We start from the raw sequence: 23635 nt of genomic DNA, 5'->3' as shown, positions 1-23635 counted from the left end.
ATGCAAGGCAAACACCCCACCGCTGTACTATCTCTCTGACCCCAGGTGTGTCCCCTTCTGCTTCTTCCTGCACATGTGTCCCATGGCTGTGTGACATCAGGCAGGTCTCCCCACAATTGACTCCTCCTCTGGGAAGTGGATCCGAGAGTGAACCCAGGGCCGAGGCTCTGTCAGGATGTCCTGACAGACAGCCGTAGGCCTGATGTGGGCTCGGGCCATCTGCATGAGCTCAGGGCCCTATTACCAACAGAAGACACGCACTTAGGTAACTGTAAACCCCCATCGAGATCCAGGTGGCTATGGGGCAGGAGCCCTTCCCTGGGCAGCTAAGAGAGAGAGAAGGGGCCAACAGGGGGCTGCATAGTGGGGATCCTGCACTGCCCCAAGGTGAGGGTGAGCTTGGCTGGCCCTGCCGCTGATCTCCCCCATCCCCACTGCACAGCCCACATGACCTTGGGTTGCCAATCATGTGTGTGGGTTCATGTGTGTGGTCTGTGGAGTACCTAAGTATCCCATTTGTGGGGACATTCCCCTACTACTGGGACCCTGAGACCTGGGCCTCCTCTGTGCAATGATTGTCCTGGGGAATGACTCGAGATGACATGAGGTGCCCTTGGTGGGGTAGAGGTCCCCGACCCGGATGCAGCCGGGCTTAGGCAGGGCTTGCCTGCCGTTTCAGCTGAGGAATCTCGGATGTGTGAGGCACATTATTGCTCAATATGGGGGGCCATCTTTCCCCAGTCCTGCTTCCTTCCCGTTCCTCCTCAGGCCTGGGTGCTGCTGGGGAGGGGGGTTTGTCATGTCACAGCAAGGGGTATGTGTTCTACTCAGCAGGAGGATCCATAGAGGCCTCTGTGGGGGGGTGTCAGGTTCTTGTATGTGTGTGTATCTGGTTTGGGGCTACACCCAGTGGCACTGAGTTGTCACCCCTGCCTCTGCACTCAGAAATTACTCCTGGCAGGGGGAATAGGATGCTGGGGATCGAACCTGGGCTGGCTGTGTGCATGGCAAATGCCCTCCCTGCTGTGCTGTCACTCAGACCCCCAGAGGGAGTTCTATAGTGAGATGGTCCCCATGGACATGTGGGAAGGAGATGACAAGGGATGAATAGAGGGGGTGGTGCGTGGCCTATAGGAGGACAGCGACCAGGATCGAGACCGAGCGTCCCAGTCTCATGACTGTCCTGTCTCAGTCGTGGCAGTCCCCTTGTCCTGGCCCTGTGTTACATGGAGCACCCACAGTGGGCTTGGTGGGATCCCCGGACCTGCTTTACCATACTGGGTTTCCAGCACACCCATCTCAGAGGGGCGCCCTAAGTTGCTTTTGGTGGTTTTTTCTTTTTTTTTTTTTTTTTTTTTTGGTTCTTGGTCCACACCCAGTGACGCTCAGGGGTTACTCCTGGCTATGTGCTCAGAAATTGCTCCTGGCTTGGGGGACCATATGTAGGATGCCAAGGATTGAACCCAGGTTCATTCTGGGTTAGCTGGGTGCAAGGTCATGCTATCGCTCTGGCCCCTTGCTGCTGGTTTTCTGCCTTGATCTGGGGGGCTCCTGCTTTCTGCTCTTAGCACCCCTTCCCCCCTGCAGCCTATGGGTCCTGTCATTATGCCTCCTTGATAACAGAGCCCAGAGAGGAGCTGTGTCAGCCACCCACTAGGCCCAACCCAGCCCTGCAGCTGGGTGGTGGGTGAGGCTGAAGTGCTCAACTCTCCTGGGGGTCACATTGTGTCCTGACTGTGTGTCCTGGGGGGGGGGAGTGACTTAGCCTCTCTGAATCTCTTTGCCTAGCAGGGCAAGGCCCAAGCATTGTCTTAACAGAGTTGTCACCTGGAAGGGCCCCGGACCTGACGTGTCAGTCCAGCTCTTGTCCCTTCTCTGCCTCTGTGCTTTGTCTCTAGGGTGGATGGGGATGGGGTGGGTGTCCCCCAACGCCCCACTGCAGGGTCCTGGGAAGCGGGCAGGCAGGTTCCGGGCTGACCTTGCCCTGTGCCTTGCCTGCCTGAGCCCTGGTTTCAGTCTCCAGATCGCACAGGCCTGAAACCGGGCTAGGCCCTGCAGGAGGCGTGTCCCTGGGCCCGCTGGCGGGACCGGATGAGCCAGGCCCGGCTCTGGCAGGGTGCCCTCCGCCAGCCCGGGCTGGTCCCCGCATGAAGCTCCACGGTGACCTCAGGCCTGTGCCCCAGACTGAGGGGCTCCATTCCCTGATTCTCTCAAATCCTCTGTGAGATTCTCTCCTGAGGTTGCAGAGAGGATTTGGGGGAACAAGCTAGACCAAAGGCTCAGTGGCTGGGTGTACAGAGGGTGTGAGGAGGCCAAGGACCCACCTTCCTCCCTTCTCCAAGCCCCATCTCCTAGCTGAACCTCAGTTTCTCCCAACACCTCACTGGGAAGCTTGGGGGGACCTTGGCCCCCCCTTTGGTTCCTGAACAGCCCCACTTTCCGAAGCCCAGGCAGTGAGGAAGTAGCGCGTGACCCTGGTGTTGTCAGTTCGGGGAATCAGAGATGAACGTTTTCTGGCTGTTGTCTCTGGGCTTCGGGGAGGGGGTGAGGCCGGGCCAGCACCTGTATCAAGCACCTTCGGGTGCCCGGGCTGGTGGCTCTGTCTGTGCTTTCTGATCTCACCTGATGGCCTGAACCTTTGGTGCTGATGCCCAGAAGGGGGCCATGGGATCCCAGAGGGCACATGTCTGCCTGGGGCCACACAGCCAGTAAGGGACAAAGCTCCGTGCCCCATGGAGCTAGCTGGTGCTATGTTTGAAACTGGGGCTGCCACCAGGTTGGTCCCTCTCCCCCAGTTCCTTCTGTCCAGCCCGAGGTGCTCCTTGCTCAGCACTGACTCACCAGTGGCTACTCGGAGGTGCTGAACCAGCAACGGCTAGGCAGCTCCCAGGCCAGGCCAGCACTGATTAGATCCTTGATGAGATGGTGGCAGCACTGAGTCATGAGAACCCACCACCCATTTTGCGGGTAGGAGGACTGAAGCTCCGAGATGCCAGATGAGGACGGGTTGGTGGGTGCAGAAGCCCCTGCCGGCACTGATGAGATGAGGGTCTGGGTTTCTGCCGGGCCCTTGGGGGCTCAGTCTTGGGAGCTGGTGAGAAACCCTTTGCCACTCAGAGCCCCATTTCTGTGTCAGTGAAATGGGAGCTGCCCGGGGCAGGTAGAGGGCAGCAAGGGCAGAGCTGGGTGGACTCAGCTCTGCCAGGCCTAGAGGTTGGCACGGTTTTAGGAGGGAGACAAGTTCCAGAGTCCCCTGAGCCTTTGGGGATTGTGCAAGTGTGCCGTTCCTGGCCTCAGTGGTCTTTCCTGTAAGGTGGGAAGGGACGTGTCTCTGGCTCCTGAGCGCTGCCTTACCATAGGCATCTGGTAACATTGGGGGTTCCGGGCCATCAGAATTGGCCTGAGTCACGCCAAAGGGGAAGCATTGTAGATAGGAGTAGTGTAGGCGTAGGGTGTTAGGGGGTCTGCAATGAGGGAATGGGGTGTTTGGGGGGAATGTGTGTATAATATGTGTGTTTGTGAGAGTGTATGTATTTGCATTTCCCCTACATCCCCAGAAGTGGCCTCAAAAATGGCCAGTGGGACCCCCTCATGCAGGCCAACTGGAGCCAGGTGGTCTCTGCTCCCTGGGTGAGGGCCCTGCTGCGATTTACCACTCAGCTGTGCCCTTCAGGATGGGAATCAGGACCCCCCCCTTCACCCAACCATCCCACACATAACGCCTGGGCCTCTGGGGTGCGGGAGGACTTTGGGAGCTGTGGAGCTGCTCCTGGGGCTCTTTCCTTTCAGGGCTTGCCTGTGCCTAGCTCAGGCACCCGTGTAGGCCGTCACACCCTTTCCTTTGGGGCAGTCGGAGGAGTTCGGAGGTGCTGGGCTCTGCCTGTGATCTGGGGGGCACCGTAGCTGTCAAGCACACACAGGCCTGCATGAGGCTCTGGGCACCTGCTGGACCAAAAGGACAGGGCTGGGAACCCACAGGACTGCGGAGATGGGCCTGGGTGACTGTGGCACCTTTGTGGGCATTCGTGCCTCGCCTTTACTTCTGCCCTTTCTCCTCCCGGCTCTGCTTTGTCTCTCCAGTGGCCTGTCAGTGTCCTTGTCAGCATTTATGATTCTTGCCACGGGTCTCTAGTCTTTATTGCATTTCTTTTCTCCAGACCATCAAAGCATCGCCTTCTCACAAACTTGCCCACGGCCCTGCTGGGAAGGGCTGGGGGCAGTGGCAGGCATGAATCTCTGTACCCCACAGGCACTCCCCACCCCCTGAAGTCCTGGAGGGAGGGAAGCAGGGAGGTGGTGCCCGGTGGGTGTTAGGTGTTGGGTGGTGCCTGGTGGGCAGTGGCTGCTTCGGGGTATGCTATGGGCCACAGCCCAGATTTTGTAATTTATTGGAACCTGGCTTGGACCATTCCAGGGGGACGGGGCTGACTCTGGAGCCGGGGGCCAGCGGCTTCTTTGCCCTTGGGGGACACATTGGCACATGGTTAGTCTAGATGGGGGCCACAGGGACAGCTGGGTTGCTCTGACAGGGACCCAAGTCCTCCCCTAGAGCTGTGAGCCTGTGCCCCAAGTACTCCTGCAGAGGGAGCATATGTGATGGGGAGCAGGGCCCCTAGGACTCCACAATACTCAGAGACTACAGTGGGGATCCTCTGGGGCTCCAGGGGTGGGAGAAGTGGGGTGCTGATCTGTCAGTGTGGAAAGCTCTAGAATTGGGGGACCTTAACCCTGAGCTGCCTGTCTGCCTTGGGTTCCCCTGAGAGGCCACTGGGAGACCCTCTAAAAGCCCTGTTCAGGATGGTCTCTCTACTGCCCTCTGTCTAGGCCAACTTCACTGCCTGCTGGCTCTTCCTGTGGGGGTGCACCTGCTCCCTAGCTCTCTTGGGGAATCTTTCAAGCAGGTGTCTGCTCAAAGCCCCCTTTCCCTTTTTTCTTCCTCTGACACACTGAGGGGCACCCCACTCCTGCCCCTACATCTTGGCCACATGCCACCAGCACTGCCCAGTCCTGCAGGTCAGCTGAATGGGTCTAAAGGGGTCAAGACGCCCCTCCATGCACTGGATACACCCAAATGGGGAACAGGACTCCCCATATACTCCTGAAATCCTGGTGCAAAAGGGCCTGTCTGAAAGAAGACCGTGCCCATCAGCAGGATCTTAGAGCAGCACCCCATATCTGGCAGCAGGTCTATTTTGGGGTGCAGAATCCTTGCTCCTTTCCCTCAGTGCCTGAGTTTCTGCTGGTGCTGGCCTTATCTCCTCCCTCTGTTCAGACCTGGCCTGTGCCCTAATTCTATTCCTGTGGTGGCTCCCCACCACCATACCCTTGCTCCTGGGCTCAGCCCCCATGGCACCCCATTCCTGGACCCTCTCTTACAAGCTCCTTCTTCGCAGCTCCATTGGGCCCCCATTCTGGTGTCCAACCTGCAGCCTCATGGCTCCCTAGGTTCCTCTCTCCAATACCCCTTATGATGCTGCCCCACACTTGTTGGCCTGGCCCAGCCCTTCCTGCCTCCCCCTGGACCTGCAGTCTGGACTTAAGTCTGGCCCAGTCGGACCCCAGCTCCCACCCTCATGCTATCCGAGGCTGGGCCTATAGCACAGCTGGGCTGCAGGATCTGGTGGTGGGAAGGGGCAAGCTAGGGGACAGAAAAAGTCAGGCCAATCTCAGATCTGGTTAGTGGGGCCCAGGCACTATAGATGGGGAGTGGGAGCCTCCCTACTTTGGGCGGGCTCCTAAGGGTTTTACTGAAAGTTCTGTGGGCCATGGCATGGGGGTTATGCCTGTGGCTCAGACCTGTGGCCTCAGCTCCATTCCTGTTCCCGCACCATAAAGGGCGACTGTGAGGGCGCTGATTTTGTGTTGTGCCAGACAGGGAGGCAGCTCAGCTCAGCCACCAGATGTAGAGAGCCAGTTTGATCCCCAGCAAGGCCAAAAAAAGAAAAAAAATTCCCTGATTCATCCACACCACAGTCTCTGAGCTCAGAGCCAGGAGGCATAGAGCTGGGTGTGGCCCAAAAACAAACAAACAAAAAGAGAGAGTGTGAGTGAGAGATTGTGTGTGTGTGTGTGTGTGTGTGTGTGTGTGTGTGTGTGTGTGTGTGTGTGTGTGTATGTGTGTGTGTACGTGCGCGGGCGCGCGCGCTGGTTGTTTATGATTTTCAACAAATAGGCACTGAAAGCAAATTCCTCATTTGTTCTCCCCTTCCCCCCCTCCACCGGAATCTGGATGCAGGACCCTATTTCAGGAAAAGGGAACCCAGAGGCGCCTCCGGAGTGGAGGCAGGTTACACTCACACCCAGTGCTCTCACCCAGCGTCTCCCTCCTGCCTTCATCCCTGCCATGTGTGATTCAGTGACTGAACCACTCTGGTCCATCTGTCTCTATTCTCTCCTCTGTAGATGGGTCGCACTGCTCATTCTAGGACAAAATGAAGTACTCTAGGTTGGGGGCACCCAAATCTGGTGGGGGCCAGGGAAGCCCCTCTTTTGAGAGGACCCCTGGCTAGCAGAGGTGACAGGGCCCATCCTCATGTGTGGGCAAACCTGGGCACTGGCCACAGCGGGCAGCTGTGTGGTGAGTGGAGGCTAGAGTCTAGCCATGGTTTATGAGGACCATGGGTCTGGGCAGGGCTCACCCTGAGTGTCTGATGTCACCCCTCTCCAAAACTGCTGGAATTTATGCCAACCCCTGCCACCATGTGTCCCCGGTGGGTGAGTTTTTTTCCCCACTATTAAGACACCTTAAAGTCAGGTGCAGCAGAAGATGGGATTCCCGTCTCCCCACACCCTAATCTCTCACCCTCCATGAGCCAGAGCACCGAATCCAGCCTTTCCTGCCTGCTTGCATAGAAGTGGCCATGAGCAGGGTCTGGATAGGGTTGTGATCTTGTGCTCAGGGATTTCTTCCAGCTCAGTGCTCATGTGATTCTGGGGACCATGAAGTGCCAAGGATGGAACCCAGAGCTTGTGCTCAGCCCACTGGGCCTCCCCACAGCCCAGCACTGGAAGCGTGGCCCCGGGGACCTGGGTCTGTGTCTTCATCTCTCTGGGTCCTCCAGCCAGTGGCTCTGTGGGGTCCAAGTGTGGCCTCTTTCCTCCGCCACAGCTTCTGAACACGCTGTGCAGCTAATGCTCCATCCACCCCCAGCTCACTGTCCTCGGTCTCTCCTTCCCTTCCAGAGAAAACTGGGAAGATCCTGAATGAGTTCCTGCATTTCTATGAAGAGCAGTATGGCGTGGCCCTGTTCCATAGCATGCGCCATGAGATCGAGGCCACCGGCCCGCCGCAGTCCCAGCTCCTATGGCGCAAGGTGAGATCTGCGACTGCTTCTCCCTGTCTGAGAAGGCAGACAACGGGGTGCGTGTATCATGTACCTCTCTGAGGCTTCTCTCTGTAGGAGGCCCAACCCCTCCACCAGTGGTTCTGTTTTGGGGCCACACCCAGTGATGCTCAGGGCTTCCCCCTGGCTCTGGGCTCAGGGATCACCCCCCATAGTGCTTGAGGGACCCTATGGGATCCTGGGACTGAACCAGACTTAGCCATGTGCGGTGGAACAAGCATCCCTCAGTGCAAAGCTGGGGAACCCCAAGATTCCAGAGGCCTCACTAGCCTGATTTCGGGTGCCAGGGTAGTGGCCATGGTGATGGACACAGTCCTGCCAAGTGTGAAGCCTGGGGCTGGCACAGCAGGAGATCTGACAGCTACCTGGCTCCAACCAAGGGGGTTTCCTGAGCCTTTGGGGCAAACAGAGGCAATAGAAGGGGGTAAGGGGAGGGCCCGGAGAGATAGCACAGAGGTGTTTGCCGGTGCAAGCAGCTGATCCAGGATCAAAGGTGGTTGGTTCAAATCCCGGTGTCCCATAGGGTCCCCCATGCCTGCCAGGAGCTATTTCTTTTTTTTCTTTTTTTGGTTTTTGGGCCACACCCGGCGGTGCTCAGGGGTAACTCCTGCTCAGAAATAGCTCCTGGCAGGCACGGGGGACCATATGGGACACCCGGATTTGAACCAACCACCTTTGGTCGTGGATCGGCTGCTTGTAAGGCAAACGCCGCTGTGCTATCTCTCCGGGCCCCAGGAGCTATTTCTGAGCAGACAGCCAGGAGTAACCCCTGAGCACCGCTGGGTGTGGCCCCCCCCCCAAAAAAAAAAGAAGGGGTAAGGGGACCTGTGCAGGGCAAGACGGGAAGGAGTGGGGTTCCAGCATGCTGAGCCAGAGCACTTAGAGTGAGGAAGGTGCAGGAAGTTCTGTCTGAGGAGTCCACACCCCGCTTTTTGCCCTTCCATGATGGTGGTCATGATGGTGGTCGTGCTGTCTCTGTCCTGGCTGATAGCCTCTGGGCGCTGCACCCACCAGCTGCCCCAGTGGAATCCCAGCCAGCCGCTTGGGACTGGTCGCCCCTCTCTAGCCCACAGGCTCCTTCAGGCTGCTCAGATTTGGGATGATGGGGAGAGTGTCACTGGGCAGTTAGAGGTCCCAGTTAGATAAATTCACCCTCCCAGTGTAGCCACAGCATCTGACAGAGGGGCCCTCTGCATCGGGATGTGAAGTGGGGTTTGTGGGACAACCACTAGGGTTACTGGGGGTGCAGGTTCCCCACCTGCTATGACCTCTGCCCTGTTGGTAATACTTTGTTTCTCTGGCGATTTTTGGGCTAAGTGGGAGTGTGGGGGGATTGACTATATGAGGCTCCTCAGGAAGGAGCCATGAGGGCAGGCCTGGGCAGCAGAGCATTAGGGGTGCATAAGGAGGCCAGACCAGTGGAGGGCTGGACTTTTTTCCTCCCCTGCCGGTAGCCCCCACAAACTATTGCAGGCCTAGTTAACAGGTGGGGGTTGAAGGATGGGTGTCAGCTCAGCTCAGTACAGAGCTGACGTCCGAGTCCTGGGTTCGGGGCTGTTACCATGAGGTTATCTTAGGACCAGAACCTGGGGCCTGGTGGGGTTCCCACTGGGCTGCAGGGAAATCCTTCATTGTCCAGACATGCCCCCTTGATGACTGCATATGCTTGGAGAGCCATTTATACATGAGAACGTCGCTGGGGAAGGAGATGAGGGTATATGGTTCTGGAGAGCTTCCTAGAAGAAGGGCCATCTCAGCGGAGGTTCTGATGGAACCTGGATACTACCAGGAAAGATGATTGAGGGCAGGTTAGAGGAACATTCTGGGCTCTGCCTGCTTGGGCCAGCTGGGCCAGGCTAATGGGCAGTAAGCAGGGGCTGAGCCCTCCCGCCCTCCCCCCCCCCCTGTGCCATGGACCCCTAACTTGGGATCCAGGGTGGAACTCAAGCCCTCTGTATGAGCAACTGTGGGGTTCTGGGGGACCCTCTGGGAGCTGCCCCAGTGATGGGGCTTCAGATGCTATGGCTTTGCCAGAAATGGACGTGGGGTTGGGGGTATGGCAGCAAGGACCCCCAACTTCAGCACTTGCTGGGAGAGGTTGGGCTTGGTCAGAAACAGAAGGACCCCAAAGTCTAGAAGCGTGGGAGGAGGGAGGACTTGATCCCTGGAAATGGCCGTTTGGGGTCCCTCACACCCCTGAAACAGGGCTGCTGGCTTGGCCTGGAGAGGAACAATTGAAAAAGTGGTTTCCCCTGGGCAGGTCCAGAGATTGGGTGGTCTTGTCCAGCTCCCATACCATGGGACGGGTTTCTGCGCTGCCCCTTCTGCTCCCTCGGACTCCAGATCTCAGCCTGTATGGGAGATAATCTGGGAATCCCAGACCTTGGCTGCAAATCTTCCCCCACGTCTTTCAACATCTGGCCAGAGAGTTGTGAAAGATTCCATAGCCCTGTGCCCAGCCACCCAGGACTCTGGAAGTGCTGGGGGTGACGTTGAGCTGGGCTGAGGACTGGAACCCCATGCCCCAAGGCACTTGGGCTTCCTGTGTGCCCCCACCCAGCGCCATCCCTGCAAGGGAGGTGCTTCTGGGGGCACCCAGCAGCAGTTTCAGAGAACCTGGCTCCTTCCTGGAATTAGAGCTCGGAGGTGAGGGGGCCCTGTGCCCAGCCCCCGTGCTCGAGGGGTGCATTTTCATTTCCTGTGAATATTTTTAATCTTGGGCGGAAGTGCTGCTGAGGGGTCCTATTGTCCGAGTACAATGGACCCTCCCTTCCCAAGGGTTTGGCATTTCCCCCCTGAAGTGGAGGAGGCTGCTAGGAAGAAGGGCACCTCGGGAAGGGCCTGGAGGCCGGGCCCTCCTCCTGGATTCCATTGGGTATGCCTGGAGAGGGGGGATGAGGGTTTCACTGTGGGTCTTGGTATTGGGTCACGGCCTGAAGGACAGCTGGTCAGAGTCTTACAGACCCAATCAGGAAGGCCTTCACCGCTAGGGGCCCACCTCCATTTTATTTTATTATTATATATATTTTTTTTGGTTCTTGGACCACACCCGGTGACACTCTGGGGTTACTCCAGGCTATGCGCTCAGAAATCGCTCTTGACTTGGAGGACCATATGGGATGTCGGGGGTTGAACTGAGGTCTGTCCTGGGTCAGCTGCATGCAAGGCAAATGCCCTACCACTGCACAATCACTCCGGGCCCCCCACCTCCCTTTTATTTCATTTTATTTTATTTTTTTTGTTTGTTTTTGGGTCACACCCAGCGGTGCTCAGGAGTTACTCCTGGCTGTCTGCTCAGAAATAGCTCCTGGCAGGCTCGGGGGACCATATGGGACACCGGGATTCAAACCAACCAGCTTTGGTCCTGGATCGGCTGCTTGCAAGGCAAACGCCGCTGTGCTATCTCTCTGGGCCCCCCACCTCCCTTTTAATAACCATCTAGGTTTTGAAGTTTCTGGTACTACTTTGGTGAACTTTCTGTAGCCCCAAGGGGAAACCGAGGCTCACAGCCCAGGATATCTTGGGACTTGTCTGGTCCTGGCCTATGGGCATGTCTTCCCTGTAGGAACAGCAGCCTGTCCCCCACTGCCCTGGGGCCCCCTGATTCTTCCAATCATGTACTTCAGGCTAGAGCAGGAAATTGGCCTGGCACAGCCCTGCTTGCCTGGGTCTGGAGAGCCCCCTTCACTGTCCTGACCTTGGTAAGGTCAGGGGTATAAGGAGGGGCAAGGGCTGTCCTCACTCCTGCCGCATCCCTGTAGGTGCCGCTGGAAGAACGAATTATCTTCTCAGGAAACCTCTTTCAATACCAGGAGGACAATAAGAAGTGGAGAAACCGCTTCAGCCTGGTACCCCACAACTATGGACTGATCCTCTACGAGAACAAAGTGGTGAGTCTTCCCCACCCCAGCTAGTCGTCCTCTTTGGCCACTAACCACCACATATCCCACTCCAGATCTCTACATGCAAGACAGACGCTCTTCACACTGTGCTATCTCTCCAGCCTCTTCAAAGAGACTTCCAGATTCCATCTCTTAGTCACTTTGCACCTGCACCCCCCCCCCCATCACTCCCTCTGGATCCCTGTTCACTAGAGTCCTGGCTCCACCCCCCCCCCCCAGGAGACCAGGGAGGTCTTTCTATTGTTCCCTGGTTTCAGCTTCCCAGGGCCAGGGGGTCCCCAGAATTTTTCCCTTCCTCTGCATCTCCCTGCCCTAACATGGATGGGTAAGATTGACCTCATCTTTGCTACCCAGGAAAGTCTCCTTGTTGGAGCCATAGGCCTCATTTTTTCTCCCTTCACCTTTCTCCAGCTTGTCTTGAGGCCCCCCCATGCAGGTCCACATTAGAGAAACTGAGCCAGGAGCAGACATTAGCCAGCATTAGTCAAGAGCTAATGGGCAGAGGCTGGGTCTGCAGAAATGAAGGTGTTAAAGTGAGAGCTGGAGAGATAGCACAGTGGTAAGGCTTTTGCTTTGCATGTGACCAACTCGGGAAGGATCCGAGTTCAATTCCAAGTTCAATTCCCGGCATCCCATATGGTCCCTTGAGCCTGCCAGGAGCAATTTCTGAGGGCAGAGCCAGGAGTAACCCCTGAGCTGGGGTGTGACCCCAAAACAAAACAAACAAACAAAAAAAGGTGTTAAGGTGCTTACACTGCACATGTCAGACTTTTGTTCCATGCTTTTGTTTTTATTTTGGGCCACACCCAGTGACGCTCAGAGATTACTCCTGGTTATGAGCTCAGAAATTGCTCCTGGCAGGCTCTGGGGACCATATGGGACACCCGGATCAAACCCAGGTCCAGTGGTGCAAGGCAAATTTTCTACTCACTATGCAATAGCTCTGGCCCTCAAAGTGCATTTCTAATAAATTCCAGGGGTGCCCAGCGGGTATTAAACCAGAAACACCTTTGCTTGGAGCAGAGTTTAGCCAGTATAGGCAGCACATAGTTGAGGAGTGACACCTCGTGGCAGTGCGTAGCAATGCAGCCCTGCTGTCAGAGTTACCTGGGCCTTTCTTTCCTTTCCGGTGCAGTATTGCAGTGTTCCCAGGCCCTGGGTGTGGATTTGGCGTGTTGGTAATACAGGATCATGTTCAGTATCGCACAGCCCAACCTCAAAAGAAGTGCCCAGACCCACCTCTCCTCCAAAGAGGCTTGGGTGATGTCAGGCTGCTGGTGGGGAGCCCGGGCTGATGGCGACCAACTGTAGGTTTGGAGCCTGAAGACCAGCCTCATGTTTTAGGCCAGCTGCTTGTTGGCCATGAGAATGTGTCCCACATAGTAACTGAACCTGGGAGCTCAGTGAGAAAAGCTGCGTGCATCAAAGCCCTTAGCAGGCGGCCATCAAAAAGTATTTCACAGGGATAGCATAGTGGTAGGGCGTTTGCTTTGCATGCTGTTGACCCTGGACAGACTCAGGTTCATTCTTCGTCATCCCATATGGTCCCCTGAGCCTGCCAAGAGTGAATTCTGAGCACAGAGCTAGGAGTAACCCTTAAGCGCTGCCAGGTGTGGCCCAACCTCCCCCCACCCAAAAAAAAAAAAAAAGAGTATTTCGTAGTGAGCCAGCCCCCTGTTCACTGGGCACTTCTCTTAGTCCTAGGGAATCGCTATGGTGTTTAGTGGACAGGGATCTTTATCCTTGCCAGGAATAGAAACCCAGGCCTGTTTGGACCATAGAGATAGCACAGTGGTAGGATGTTTGCCTTGCACTCAGCCAATCTAGGACAGATGATGATTCAAATCCCGGCATCCCATATGGTCCCCCCCAGGAGCAATTTTCGAGCACAGAGCCGGGAGTAACCCTTGAGCACTGCTGAGTGTGACCCAAAAACAAAAACATAAACAAAGAACCCAGGCCAGCTACATGCAAGACAAACACCCTACACTCTATTATCGCTCCGGTTCCTGGAGGCAGGATTTGGGGGGGGGGTTTACCCATCACCCAGGGGCTGTCTGTCTATCTCCCTTGCCCCCCTCCCTAGGCCTATGAGCGCCAGATCCCGCCTCGGGCCATCATCAACAGTGCAGGCTACAGGATTCTCACCTCCGTGGACCAGTACCTGGAGCTGGTTGGCAACTCCTTACCAGGTAAAGCTCCCACCACCTACCCATCAGAGGGTCTGGGGAAGAACCCTGAGGACTGGACAGCCACCTAACAGGCACTGTCTTTGCAGGGGTCACCTCCAAAGCAGGCAGTGCACCCATCCTCAAGTGCCCCACGCAGTTTCCGATCATCATGTGGCACCCATCAGCACGGCATTACTACTTTTGCATGATGACGGAGGCCGAGCAGGACAAGTGGCAGGCAGTGCTGCGTGATTGCATCCGCCACTGCAACAACGGTGAGTGCAGCAAACAGCCCTACTCCAGGAAGGGTCCTTGTTGTCTCCTCCATCCTGGGGGGGGAGGTGATGAAAGCAGATGCTTCTCTTTGTCAGGAAAAACGAGGAGAGGAGGGAATGCCCCCTGCCTGAGCCATAGTACTGCACTGCAGGGAATGCACTTGCTTTGCTTTCCCAACATCTTATGTGGTCCCCTGAGCACTGTCAGGAGTTATTTTTTAAACTTTTATTGATTGATTGGTTGGTTGGTTTTAGGCCACATCCAGTGGTGCTCAGGGGTTATTCCTGGCTCTTCCATTCAGAAATCACCCCTGGCAGGCTGGGGGACCATATGGGATGCCGGGAATCAAACGGGTGGGTCGGCCGCATGCATGGCAAATGCCCTAATTCTGTGCTATCTCTCTGACCCCAGGAGTTATTGCTGAGTGCAGAGCCAGGGGTAACACTGAGCATCGTCAATGTGGTGATGGGGGTGATGTTTTCAGAGGGTATCAGTACTGAGCTCGGGGCCTGGGTCTCGCTACAGGTGTTGTCTGGGGGTGCACACAGGGTTTTTCTGTTCCCCAGAAGGAACCACCTCATCCTGGTGACTGGCTTCAGGCTGCAGCTGCTCCTTCCTGCCTGCACCCTCACCTCTAGCCAGCCACGTTATGGGCAGTCCCCAGGGCAGTGGGCAGATGGGAATACCTAGGGAGCTCTCCATGAGACTTGGCTCACCCCTGAACCCGTCTTTGGTCTCAAGACCCCCTGCCCTGCTTATAGGAATGTGCCATGGGAGAGTGTGGCCCCAGGGCTACCCAATTTCTCCTTACTTGTGAGGGGCAGGTCAGGTGGGAAGGTACTCAGGAATGGTAGCCGTTGTACAAACCCTGTGCCTGGGCCCTTATGGACACTTGCTGGCAGACTGAGAGCTGCCAGTGGAGATGCCATGCGCAGAAGGGCTACAAATGGATCTCTGGGGTGCAGGGAAAGGGACTTAGGGATGGCCTGTGCAGGAAGAGGTTTTGGAGTCAACCCCAGGATTTAGCAGAGCTTGGGGGTGCCATATGGGGTGCTGAGGATTGAATCAGGATTGGCCTTGTGCGAGGTAAATGCCCTGCCTATAATATCTCTCTGGAGCCTCAGTACTTGTATGAAGGGGGGATGGGGCCCCCCTAGCCTGACTCATGGGAGGTGTTTAGGGGTTGTCCCCTGGCCATAATGCATAATGCACCTGCCTCAGCCCCTGCCAGTCCCGACAGGCCCAGTCTGCTCCCAGCCGGATGTGGGACGGTGTGTCACTTGCCCCTTGGGGATTCCTGTTTGGGGGTGACTCAGCTGCGGTCAGTTTCCCCTTCCCTCTGTGGGGACCACGGCAGCCGCAGGCCCGCCTACTGACGCCTCCTTGTGGTCTCCCCGGCACTCTGTCTGCTGGCTGTGCCTGGCTTGTCTGGGCCACCAGCACCCCAACCGCAGAAACAGAAATGGCACCTGTCAGCCAGGACACGGGGAGATACCCTGCTAGACCAGGGCTTGCCCCCAGGATCAGCCATCTCTTCCCTAGTGGCCAATTGAGGGTTTTGGGTCCCTCCCAGAAGCCCCTCGCATGCCACTAGGAGCCTCACAGAGTATGGGCTAGATTAGGGTGACACCATCCTACTCAGGAGGGACGGTGTTTTTTTTTTTTTTTGCAAGGGGACCACACCTGGTAATGTTTAGGGGTTACTCCTGGCTCTGCACTCAGAAATCGCTCCTTGGGGCCAGAGAGATAGCATGGAGGTGGGGTGTTTGCCTTACATGTAGAACGACAGTGGTTTGAATCCTGGCATCCCATATGGTCCCCCAAGCCTGCCAGGAGCGATTTCTGAGCATACAGCCAGGAGTAACCCCTGAGCACTGCCGGGTGTGACCCCAAAACAAAAATCAAACAAACAAAAAAAGAAATCGCTCCTGATAGGCTTGGGGAACCATTGGGATGCCGGGAATTGAACCTGGGTTCATCCATGCATGCAAGGCAAACGCCCTACTGATGTGCTATCACGCTGGCCAAGAGGGACACATTTTATTGGCCTTTGGGAATACTGGGGGGACCTGAGTGAACTGCCTTGTTAGTTCATTCCGGTTTGCCTGTGGCAGTGGGGCTGGCAGTGCGAGTGTGTGAGGCTCCTCATGGAGGGTGGATAGACAGTGGGAGTCAGCACAGGAACCTGTCTGGGGCCACAAGGGACTTCATCCGGCACCTGTGGGCAGTACCCTCACCCCGCAGAGCTGAAGTAAATGTTTATGCCCACACCTTAGGGTTGCGAGGACCCTAGGTGATGATCTGGCTGCTGGTGGTGGTGGTCCCGGCCTGTTCTGGGGGTTTCTCCTGCACAGTCACAGCCTCATCAGGCCTGCTGCTTACCCCGACCCCCCTCCCTGGCAGGGATCCCCGAAGAGTCCAAAGTGGAGGGGCCTGCGTTCACAGACGCCATCCGCATGTACCGCCAGTCCAAGGAGCAGTACGGCACATGGGAAATGCTGTGTGGAAACGAGGTGCAGGTGAGCAAGGGCCTTGGGGCCACACAGAGATAGGGCCCAATGCCATGACTGGGATGGGATTCCTGAGCCAGCAAGATGAGCTGTTGGATGACCCAGAGGCATTTGGGAGGGCCTGAGGGTTGGTGGACAGGACAATACAGCCACTGGGCCCTCCCTGCCCCTGAGGCTGGAGGTGGCTGGAAGTGCTGGAATGGAAGGGCTGAGCTGATCCAGTTTGTATCCTCCAGATCCTGAGCAACCTGGTGATGGAGGAGCTGGGCCCTGAGCTGAAGGCCGAGCTGGGCCCACGGCTGAAGGGGAAACCCCAGGAGCGCCAGCGCCAATGGATCCAGGTAGGCTTGTGCACAGAGCAGAACAGGGGGGCCCCCAGGCCTACCACACCCTATGCCAGTTGCCCTGCATTGACACTTCCCCTATCTGGTTCCCCACAGATCTCTGATGCAGTCTACCGCATGGTATATGAGCAGGCCAAGGAGCGCTTTGAGGAGGTGCTGGCCCAGCTGCAGCGGGCGCGGCCGGCTATGGAGGCGGTGATCCGCACCGACATGGACCAGATCATCACCTCCAAGGAACACCTGGCCAGCAAGATCCGAGGTAGGCAAGCAGGCACTGGCAGGGGGAAGAAGAGTCCCGGAGGAAAGAGCACAGCGGTAGAGCATTTGCCTTGTATGCAGCCGACCTGCAAGGGACCCAGTTCGATTCCTGGCATCCCATATGGTTCCCCAGCCTGCCAGGGGCGATTTCTGAGTGTAGAGCCAGGAGTAACCCCTGAGCACTACCAAGTGTGACCCCAAAACCGATAAAATAAAAATTGAGCGCTGCCAGATGGCCCTCCCCCAAATCACAGTAATGGAACCTTAGGATGGGGCTTCCCCAGCTTTTCTCCACCCATCACCCACCGCTTCCCCTACAGCCTTCATCCTGCCCAAGGCGGAAGTGTGCGTGCGCAATCACGTGCAGCCCTACCTGCCGTCCATCCTGGAGGCCCTCATGGTACCCACCAGCCAGGGCTTCACTGAGGTCCGGGATGTGCTGTTTAAGGAGGTGACAGACATGAATCTCAACATCATCAATGAGGGCGGCATCGACAAGCTGGGCGAGGTGAGAGTGGTGAGACTGGTTGCGAGGTGCAGCAGAGGGGCCATTCCCAAGAACAGAGCAGACAGAAGGGGCAGGTTCATCCTCCGGTGCCTGGTCTGCCTGGATGGGAGGTTGGACCCCCACTTGGAACCTGACCTCCATACCCTGCACCGACAATAGCGGTTGTAGCTTTCAAGGACCAGAGAGGCCCGGAGAACCTAAATCTGGGTTCTGAGTTGGAGGAAATATGCTCAGGAAATGGCTGCAGGTCTCCCAGTCCCTTGAAGGGCAGAAAGGGATCAAGAAGTGGGGGGCTCCTTGCAGTGCCCTGGCCCTTCCTTCGTGCTCAGGTGGTTCCGTTTGCCCCGCAGTACATGGAGAAGCTGTCCCAGCTGGCCTTCCACCCACTCAAGATGCAGAGCTGCTATGAGAAGATGGAGCCGCTGAGGCTGGATGGGCTGCAGCAGCGCTTCGACGTGTGCAGCACCGCTGTGTTCAAGCAGCGTGCACAGATCCACATGCGTGAGGTGAGTGCCTGGGCCACTGCAGCCCTGCTCACCTGAACCTCTGGACCCTTTTCACCTGTGCCTCTGGACCTTTGGACCCCACTCACCTGTACCTCTTACCTGCACCTCTGAACCTTTCACCTGCACTGACCTGTACCTCTGTACTCTGCTCATCTGCACCCCTCAACTGCACCTTCCTGCATCTCTGTACCATGTTCACCTGTATCTTTTTGTTTTTGTTTTTGGGTCACACCCAGCAGTGCTCAGGGGCTCGGGAGACCATATGGGCTGCCGGGATTCAAACCAATGACCTTCTGCATGAAAGGCAAACGCCTTACCTCCATGCTATCTCTCCAGCCCTTCCTCTGTATCCTTCACCTCTATCTCTCTACCCTGCTCCACTGGACCCCCTTCACCCACACCCCTCACTCCTCACCCCACTCCCCATCACCCTCACGCTCACCCATATCCCTCATCCCTTACTCCTGCTCACCTGGGAAACCTTGTTCACCTGGGGGCTTAGGGATCCCGTGTGGCCCCTCTCATCCCTTCCTGCAGTGGCAGGACCCCCAGTTCCCATTCCTAGGGCAGTGGGGTGGGGGTCCTGCGCGGAGAAAGGGAAGGAGGGCGCTCACTCAGGCTGTGCCTGCAGCAAATGGACAACGCCGTGTACACCTTCGAGACACTGCTGCACCAGGAGCTGGGCAAGGGCCCCACCAAAGAGGAGCTGTGCAAATCTATCCAGCGCATCCTGGAGCGGGTGCTGAAGGTGAGGCCACTGCTTCCAGGAGTGGAGGGAGCAGAGGGGGAGCTCACCCGGCCTGGCCCGGCCCCTGACCTTTCCCCTTCCTCCCCCCCCTGCAGAAGTACGACTATGACAGCAGCACCGTGCGGAAGCGTTTCTTCCGGGAGGCCCTGCTGCAGATCACCATCCCCTTCCTGCTCAAGAAGCTGGCACCCACCTGCAAGTCGGTGTGTGTGTGCCCCAGGTTCCCCGCTTAGCACGTCTCCTGCTGAGCACCATTGTTGACTCCTAATACCTGCCCTCACCCCCTCTTTGCTTCCCCCCCACCCGGCGATGCTCAAGGGTTACTCCTGGCTCTGTGCTCAGAAATCGCTCTGGGCAGGCTCGGGGGACCATATGAGATGCTGGGGATCAAAACCGGGGTTGTTCAGGGTTGGCCACATGCAAGGCAAATGCCCTACTGCTGTGCTATCACTCCAGCCCCTCTCTGCTTTCTCTTAAGCATCGCCCCTGCTGGTCTCCCGTAGCTCCCACTCTCACCATCTCTCTGCCTTGCTCCCCACTCTGTCTCCATGCAGGAGCTGCCCCGCTTCCAGGAGCTGATCTTTGAGGACTTTGCCAAGTTCATCTTGGTGGAGAACACATATGAGGAGGTGGTGCTGCAGACAGTCATGAAGGACATCCTGCAAGGTGGGTGCCAGCTATAGGGGTGGTGCTGTCACTGTGGGGTGGGCTTCAGCTGCTGTCTGCTGGAAGTGGGGCGTGACAGCAACCTGGGGGGTCTTGGGAAAAGTGAGGTGTGTGCCTAGGGATGGGTGTGACCCTCCAGAGGAAGTGCAAGGCTCTGAGCTGCAGTTTTTCCCCACTCTCTGGCTTGCTGGGGACCGTCCAGTGAGTGGCAAAGGACTCAGCGGGTGCTGCTGGGACAGTGTAGTCGGGTCCCCCCATCTGCCACGTCCCAGTGTCGTGACCTCACAGTCTCCCCATCCCCACAGCCGTGAAGGAAGCCGCGGTGCAGCGGAAGCACAACCTGTACCGGGACAGCATGGTCATGCACAACAGCGACCCCAACCTGCACCTGCTGGCCGAGGGCGCCCCCATTGACTGGGGCGAGGAGTACGGGGGTGGCGGGGACGACACCGGCAGCCCTGGCTCCCCGGAGAAGCGACGCCGCGCGAAGCATGTGGTGTCAGTGGTGCAGGAGGAGGAAAATGCGCCGCTGTCCTTGGAGGCCAGCCCAGAACCCCTGTCGCCGGCGTCCCCAGACAGTGCCACAGAGGTCCGGGCGGCGTCTCCGGACAGTGTCACAGAGATCCGAGGGTTGCTGGCCCAGGATCAGAGGGTTGAGAGCTCCCTGCCGGTTGCTGAGCCCCTGCTTAATGGGGCTCCCACACAGGAGAATCCACAGCCCGAGGGGGCACCTTCACCCCCTGCCTCACCCCTCCGACATACTCCGCCTGCCAAGGCCACCGGCCTCGAGGGGCCCAAACCCAGCGACCAGGAGACGGGAGAGCAGGTGTCCAGCCCTGGTGGTCGTCCCCCGATCCACACCACCACCGAGGACAGTGCCGGGGTGCAGACGGAGTTCTAGGGTCTGCTGAGCTTCTGGGGACACAGCGGGAGGGCAGGACGACGTGACATGTCTTCAGTGGGAGGCAGGCCTGGTGCTGTCTCTGGGCTAGACAGGCCCCGAGTCACTCTATTGGGTTCGGTTAAACTTGCTCCGTTTTCTCTTCTATGGGATAATTCCCCCAGGCTGGGGAGGGTTGGGGGCTCCCTTCCTAGGAAAGAGAGAAGTAGGGGTACCCTTTTGGGACCAAAGCCACCATGAGCCACACAGGAATGGAAAGGACATCCTGCCCTGCTACTATTCAGATGCATTTAGGGGCCATCCCAGGATGGTGGAGTCTCTGGGGCTGGACCCAGGGGTGGAGCCAGAAAGGTCTAGAAGGTGCTGAGTGCAAGGAAGGACCTCGAAGGGGCTGGAAGCATCCCCCCCCCCCATGGTCCCCTAGGTTCTGACTTCTGGGACCATCAACACTGCCCCTTCTGTGCCAATCATGCAGGGCTATGGTTCTGTTTTCTGGGGCCACCTCTAAGGTACGTGCTGCCTCTTCAGGACTGGGGACTCCTCAGTGTCTCCTGTGATGGCCCTGCTGGGGAGCAGGGGTCAGGCTGTGACTGGCCCCCATGGCCTGAGTACCAAGTTCCCTCAACAATTCCAGGCCCTTCCCCAATTGGGCCCAACCAACCATCTGCAGCTACTGGTTTGGGGAAAGGATGGAGCCATGGACCCCATCCCTAGCCCCCCCTCCCAAATTCCTGTCTGCTGCAATGTCGAAGGTGACTGGGAAATCGGCTCCTCGCACGAGGGATGGCTGAGAGCTCGGGCTTTCATTCCTCCCACCAGCACACTCGTCTTTAGTGCCTTCTGGGGTGTTCCAGGCCTCCCCAGATACTGTAGCCAGCCAGCATCCTCAGCTTCTAATAATCAATAAATGCTTTATTTAAAGCCAGCGGCTGTGGGTGTGTACCACCGTGCTCCTCAACCAGCAAGCACCCTGCTGGGGTACAGGGGGGTTTCACACGGGATTTCACAGCTTCTGTGTATTTGTGTGGTGCATTTGTGTCTGTCAGGGCAGGATCCAGTGATTGCCTGGGTGCTTACAGCTCTCCAGTCAGGTCATGCCAACAAGGGTGACTCTGGGCCCTGTGAGCTGCCCACTGCCTGAGGTTTTGCTCCTTTTTTGAGTCAGCAGTCAGGCAACCCTATTGCCATCTTTCTCCTTAGAAAACAAGTTGAAAATGGAGGCTTGGACCAGGTTACGGGCCTGGGGAGATGCACCAGGAGGCTGGTGATTCCATATGCAGCCCCCAAGACTTGAAGGAGCACTTGTACCTCAGGCCTTGCCTCCTCCTGGCCAGCTGGGCCCAGGAGAGCGGTGAACAGAGGAAACATTTGGAAGCAGCTTCCTCTCGGCCCTATTAGTCCGCAGAGGTAGGGAAACTGAGGCCCAGGGAAATGAGCCTTTCTGGTCGCCAGGGCTTGTCCTTTCCTGCCTGAACTCAGCTCTGCCCTGGGATGGGCACTGGCACCACCTTGTGGCCACTGGTGCAAACGGGCCTGGCGGACAGGTGTTGCAGGGAAGGTCGGAAGCAGATCCCCCACCTGCCTCCAAGCCCCAAATAGAAAATACCAGAACTTGGGGCCGGAGAGATAGCATGGAGGTAAAGCGTTTGCCTTTCATGCAGAAGGTCATCAGTTCAAATCCCGGTGTCCCATATGGTCCCCCGTGCCTGCCAGGAGCAATTTCTGAGCCTGGAGCCAGGTATAACCCCTGAGCACTGCCGGGTGTGACCCAAAAACCACAACCACAACAACAACAACAACAAAAGAAAATACCAGAACTTATAGTCCTGCAGCAGAAAAGCGGTGCAAAGCCTGCTTGCAGGGCCATGCAATGAGCAGCCCACACCACTGCCTAAGACTAGATGCTTGTGGGTGCAGACCCTCCCCTGGGGCATAACTTGCCCACAGAGGCAGAGAGCCTGTCCCTCTGTGCCACCAGGACATCACTTCGCACCTGCACATCTACCAGCATAGCCAAGCTGGTTGTGAGGTCTGGGGTACCTTTTTTATTTTATTATTTTGGGGCCACATCCAGCGATGCACAACTCAGGAATTATTCCTGGCGGCAATTTTTTTTCCGACTCCCACCCATTTGATGCTCAGGGGTTACTCCTGGCTAAGCACTCAAAAATCGCCCCTGGCTTGGGGGGACCATATGGGACACCAGGGGATCAAACCACGGTCCTTCCTTGGCTAGCGCTTGCAAGGCAGACACCTTACCTCTAGCGCCACCTCACTGGCCCCTCCTGCTGGCAATTCTGATCCTGGGGACAGCACCTTGCCCACATGCAAGGCAAGCACCCTACCCACTGTACCCCGGGGTACCTCCTCATCAAGCAGCATTTTCTCTGTCCCTGTCCATGACGATGTGGCCCTGCCACCCATCCCAGCGGCCCCAGAGAACACTTGGCAGTGCAGGCTGGAAGGGGGTTTATTATGGTTCCAGCTTTGGGTCTGCAAAGCTCTCTGCGTATCCCCCGACCGCACTCAGGAGATGGCGCGGATGTGAGGGGGTCCAGGGCAGCAGCGGGGACTGGGAGAGCTTGTTCAGAGAGCTGCCCACGGGGCACACCACGCAGTGCCCTCCTTGATTAGGGCCCTCCTGCACCCCAGCTGGTTCCACAGGTGAGGACCCCAGCAGCTGCTCCCCAACAGCAGACTCTCAGGCCAGACACCCCCAAACAGTCTCCTTTCTGATCCCACATCACTTCTTGGGCCATGCGAGCTTTACTTCCTCCACGGGATTCAGACAAGAGGGGGCTGTGGCAGGCCCACTCCCCATCAGTGCCAGGCCATGGGAGGTGGCAGGGGGTGCTCTCTTAGGCAGGGGGCATCAGGCTGGGCGCAGGGGGGCTGAAGAGGGCCTGGAACATAGCTGCAGCTGGGCAGCCTCCTGCAGAGAAGCTGCGGTAGATGCCTGGCCCTGGCACTGTGGGCACGGGTTAGGTAGGCATTGAGTGGAGAGGGCTGCGGGCTCAGCTGTGCTGGGGGACTTCCTGGGGGCACAGCGGGCACTGGTGCGGGCTCCGCTTCCATGTCAATGAGCAGGTGCAGCATTGGCTGGCTGCTGCACTGGGGCCTGGGCACAGACAACTCTGGGGGCGGGGTCAAGCGCAGGCCCCGCCTCCATGTAAATGAGCAAATGCAACGCTAGGGGTGGAGTCAGAAGCAGGCCCCGCCTCCATGTAGACGAGCAGGTGCACCACTGGCTGCTGCTGCTGCACTGGGACCTGGGCATAGACAGCACTGTGGGCGGAGTCAAGCGCAGGCCCCACCTCCATGTAAATGACAGGCTCCAATCGACGGGGCTACTAGCACTAGTGTTGGGGGTGGAGCCTAGGGCGGAGCCAGGATCAGGCCCCGCCTCCATGTAAATGAGCAAGTGCAGAGCTAGGGGTAGCGTCTGGGCGAGGGAGGGAGTCAGGAGCAGGCTCCTAATGCCCGGCCTAAGTGCAGTGATGGG

The 23635-nt window shown here is 57.5% G+C and overlaps 1 protein-coding gene across 1 annotated transcript in view; it reads left to right on the top strand.

Moving 5' to 3' along the window:
- Positions 1-20423, top strand: part of NIBAN2 (niban apoptosis regulator 2) — a 41676-nt gene extending 21253 nt beyond the window's left edge. The window contains exons 2-14 of the mRNA XM_049774138.1: positions 7183-7313; positions 11105-11233; positions 13332-13437; positions 13524-13691; positions 16096-16211; positions 16439-16543; positions 16643-16805; positions 17125-17312; positions 17663-17818; positions 18450-18566; positions 18662-18769; positions 19121-19232; positions 19538-20423. Of these exons, the coding sequence (XP_049630095.1) occupies positions 7183-7313; positions 11105-11233; positions 13332-13437; positions 13524-13691; positions 16096-16211; positions 16439-16543; positions 16643-16805; positions 17125-17312; positions 17663-17818; positions 18450-18566; positions 18662-18769; positions 19121-19232; positions 19538-20133 (2195 nt within the window). The 3' untranslated portion in view covers positions 20134-20423. The remainder of the gene's footprint in view (positions 1-7182; positions 7314-11104; positions 11234-13331; positions 13438-13523; positions 13692-16095; positions 16212-16438; positions 16544-16642; positions 16806-17124; positions 17313-17662; positions 17819-18449; positions 18567-18661; positions 18770-19120; positions 19233-19537) is intronic.
- The last annotated feature ends 3212 nt before the right edge of the window (positions 20424-23635 follow it).

This window comes from Suncus etruscus, chromosome 5 (assembly GCF_024139225.1).
Source record: "Suncus etruscus isolate mSunEtr1 chromosome 5, mSunEtr1.pri.cur, whole genome shotgun sequence".
NCBI lineage: Eukaryota > Metazoa > Chordata > Mammalia > Eulipotyphla > Soricidae > Suncus > Suncus etruscus.
This window is presented reverse-complemented; position numbering and strand designations above follow the sequence as displayed.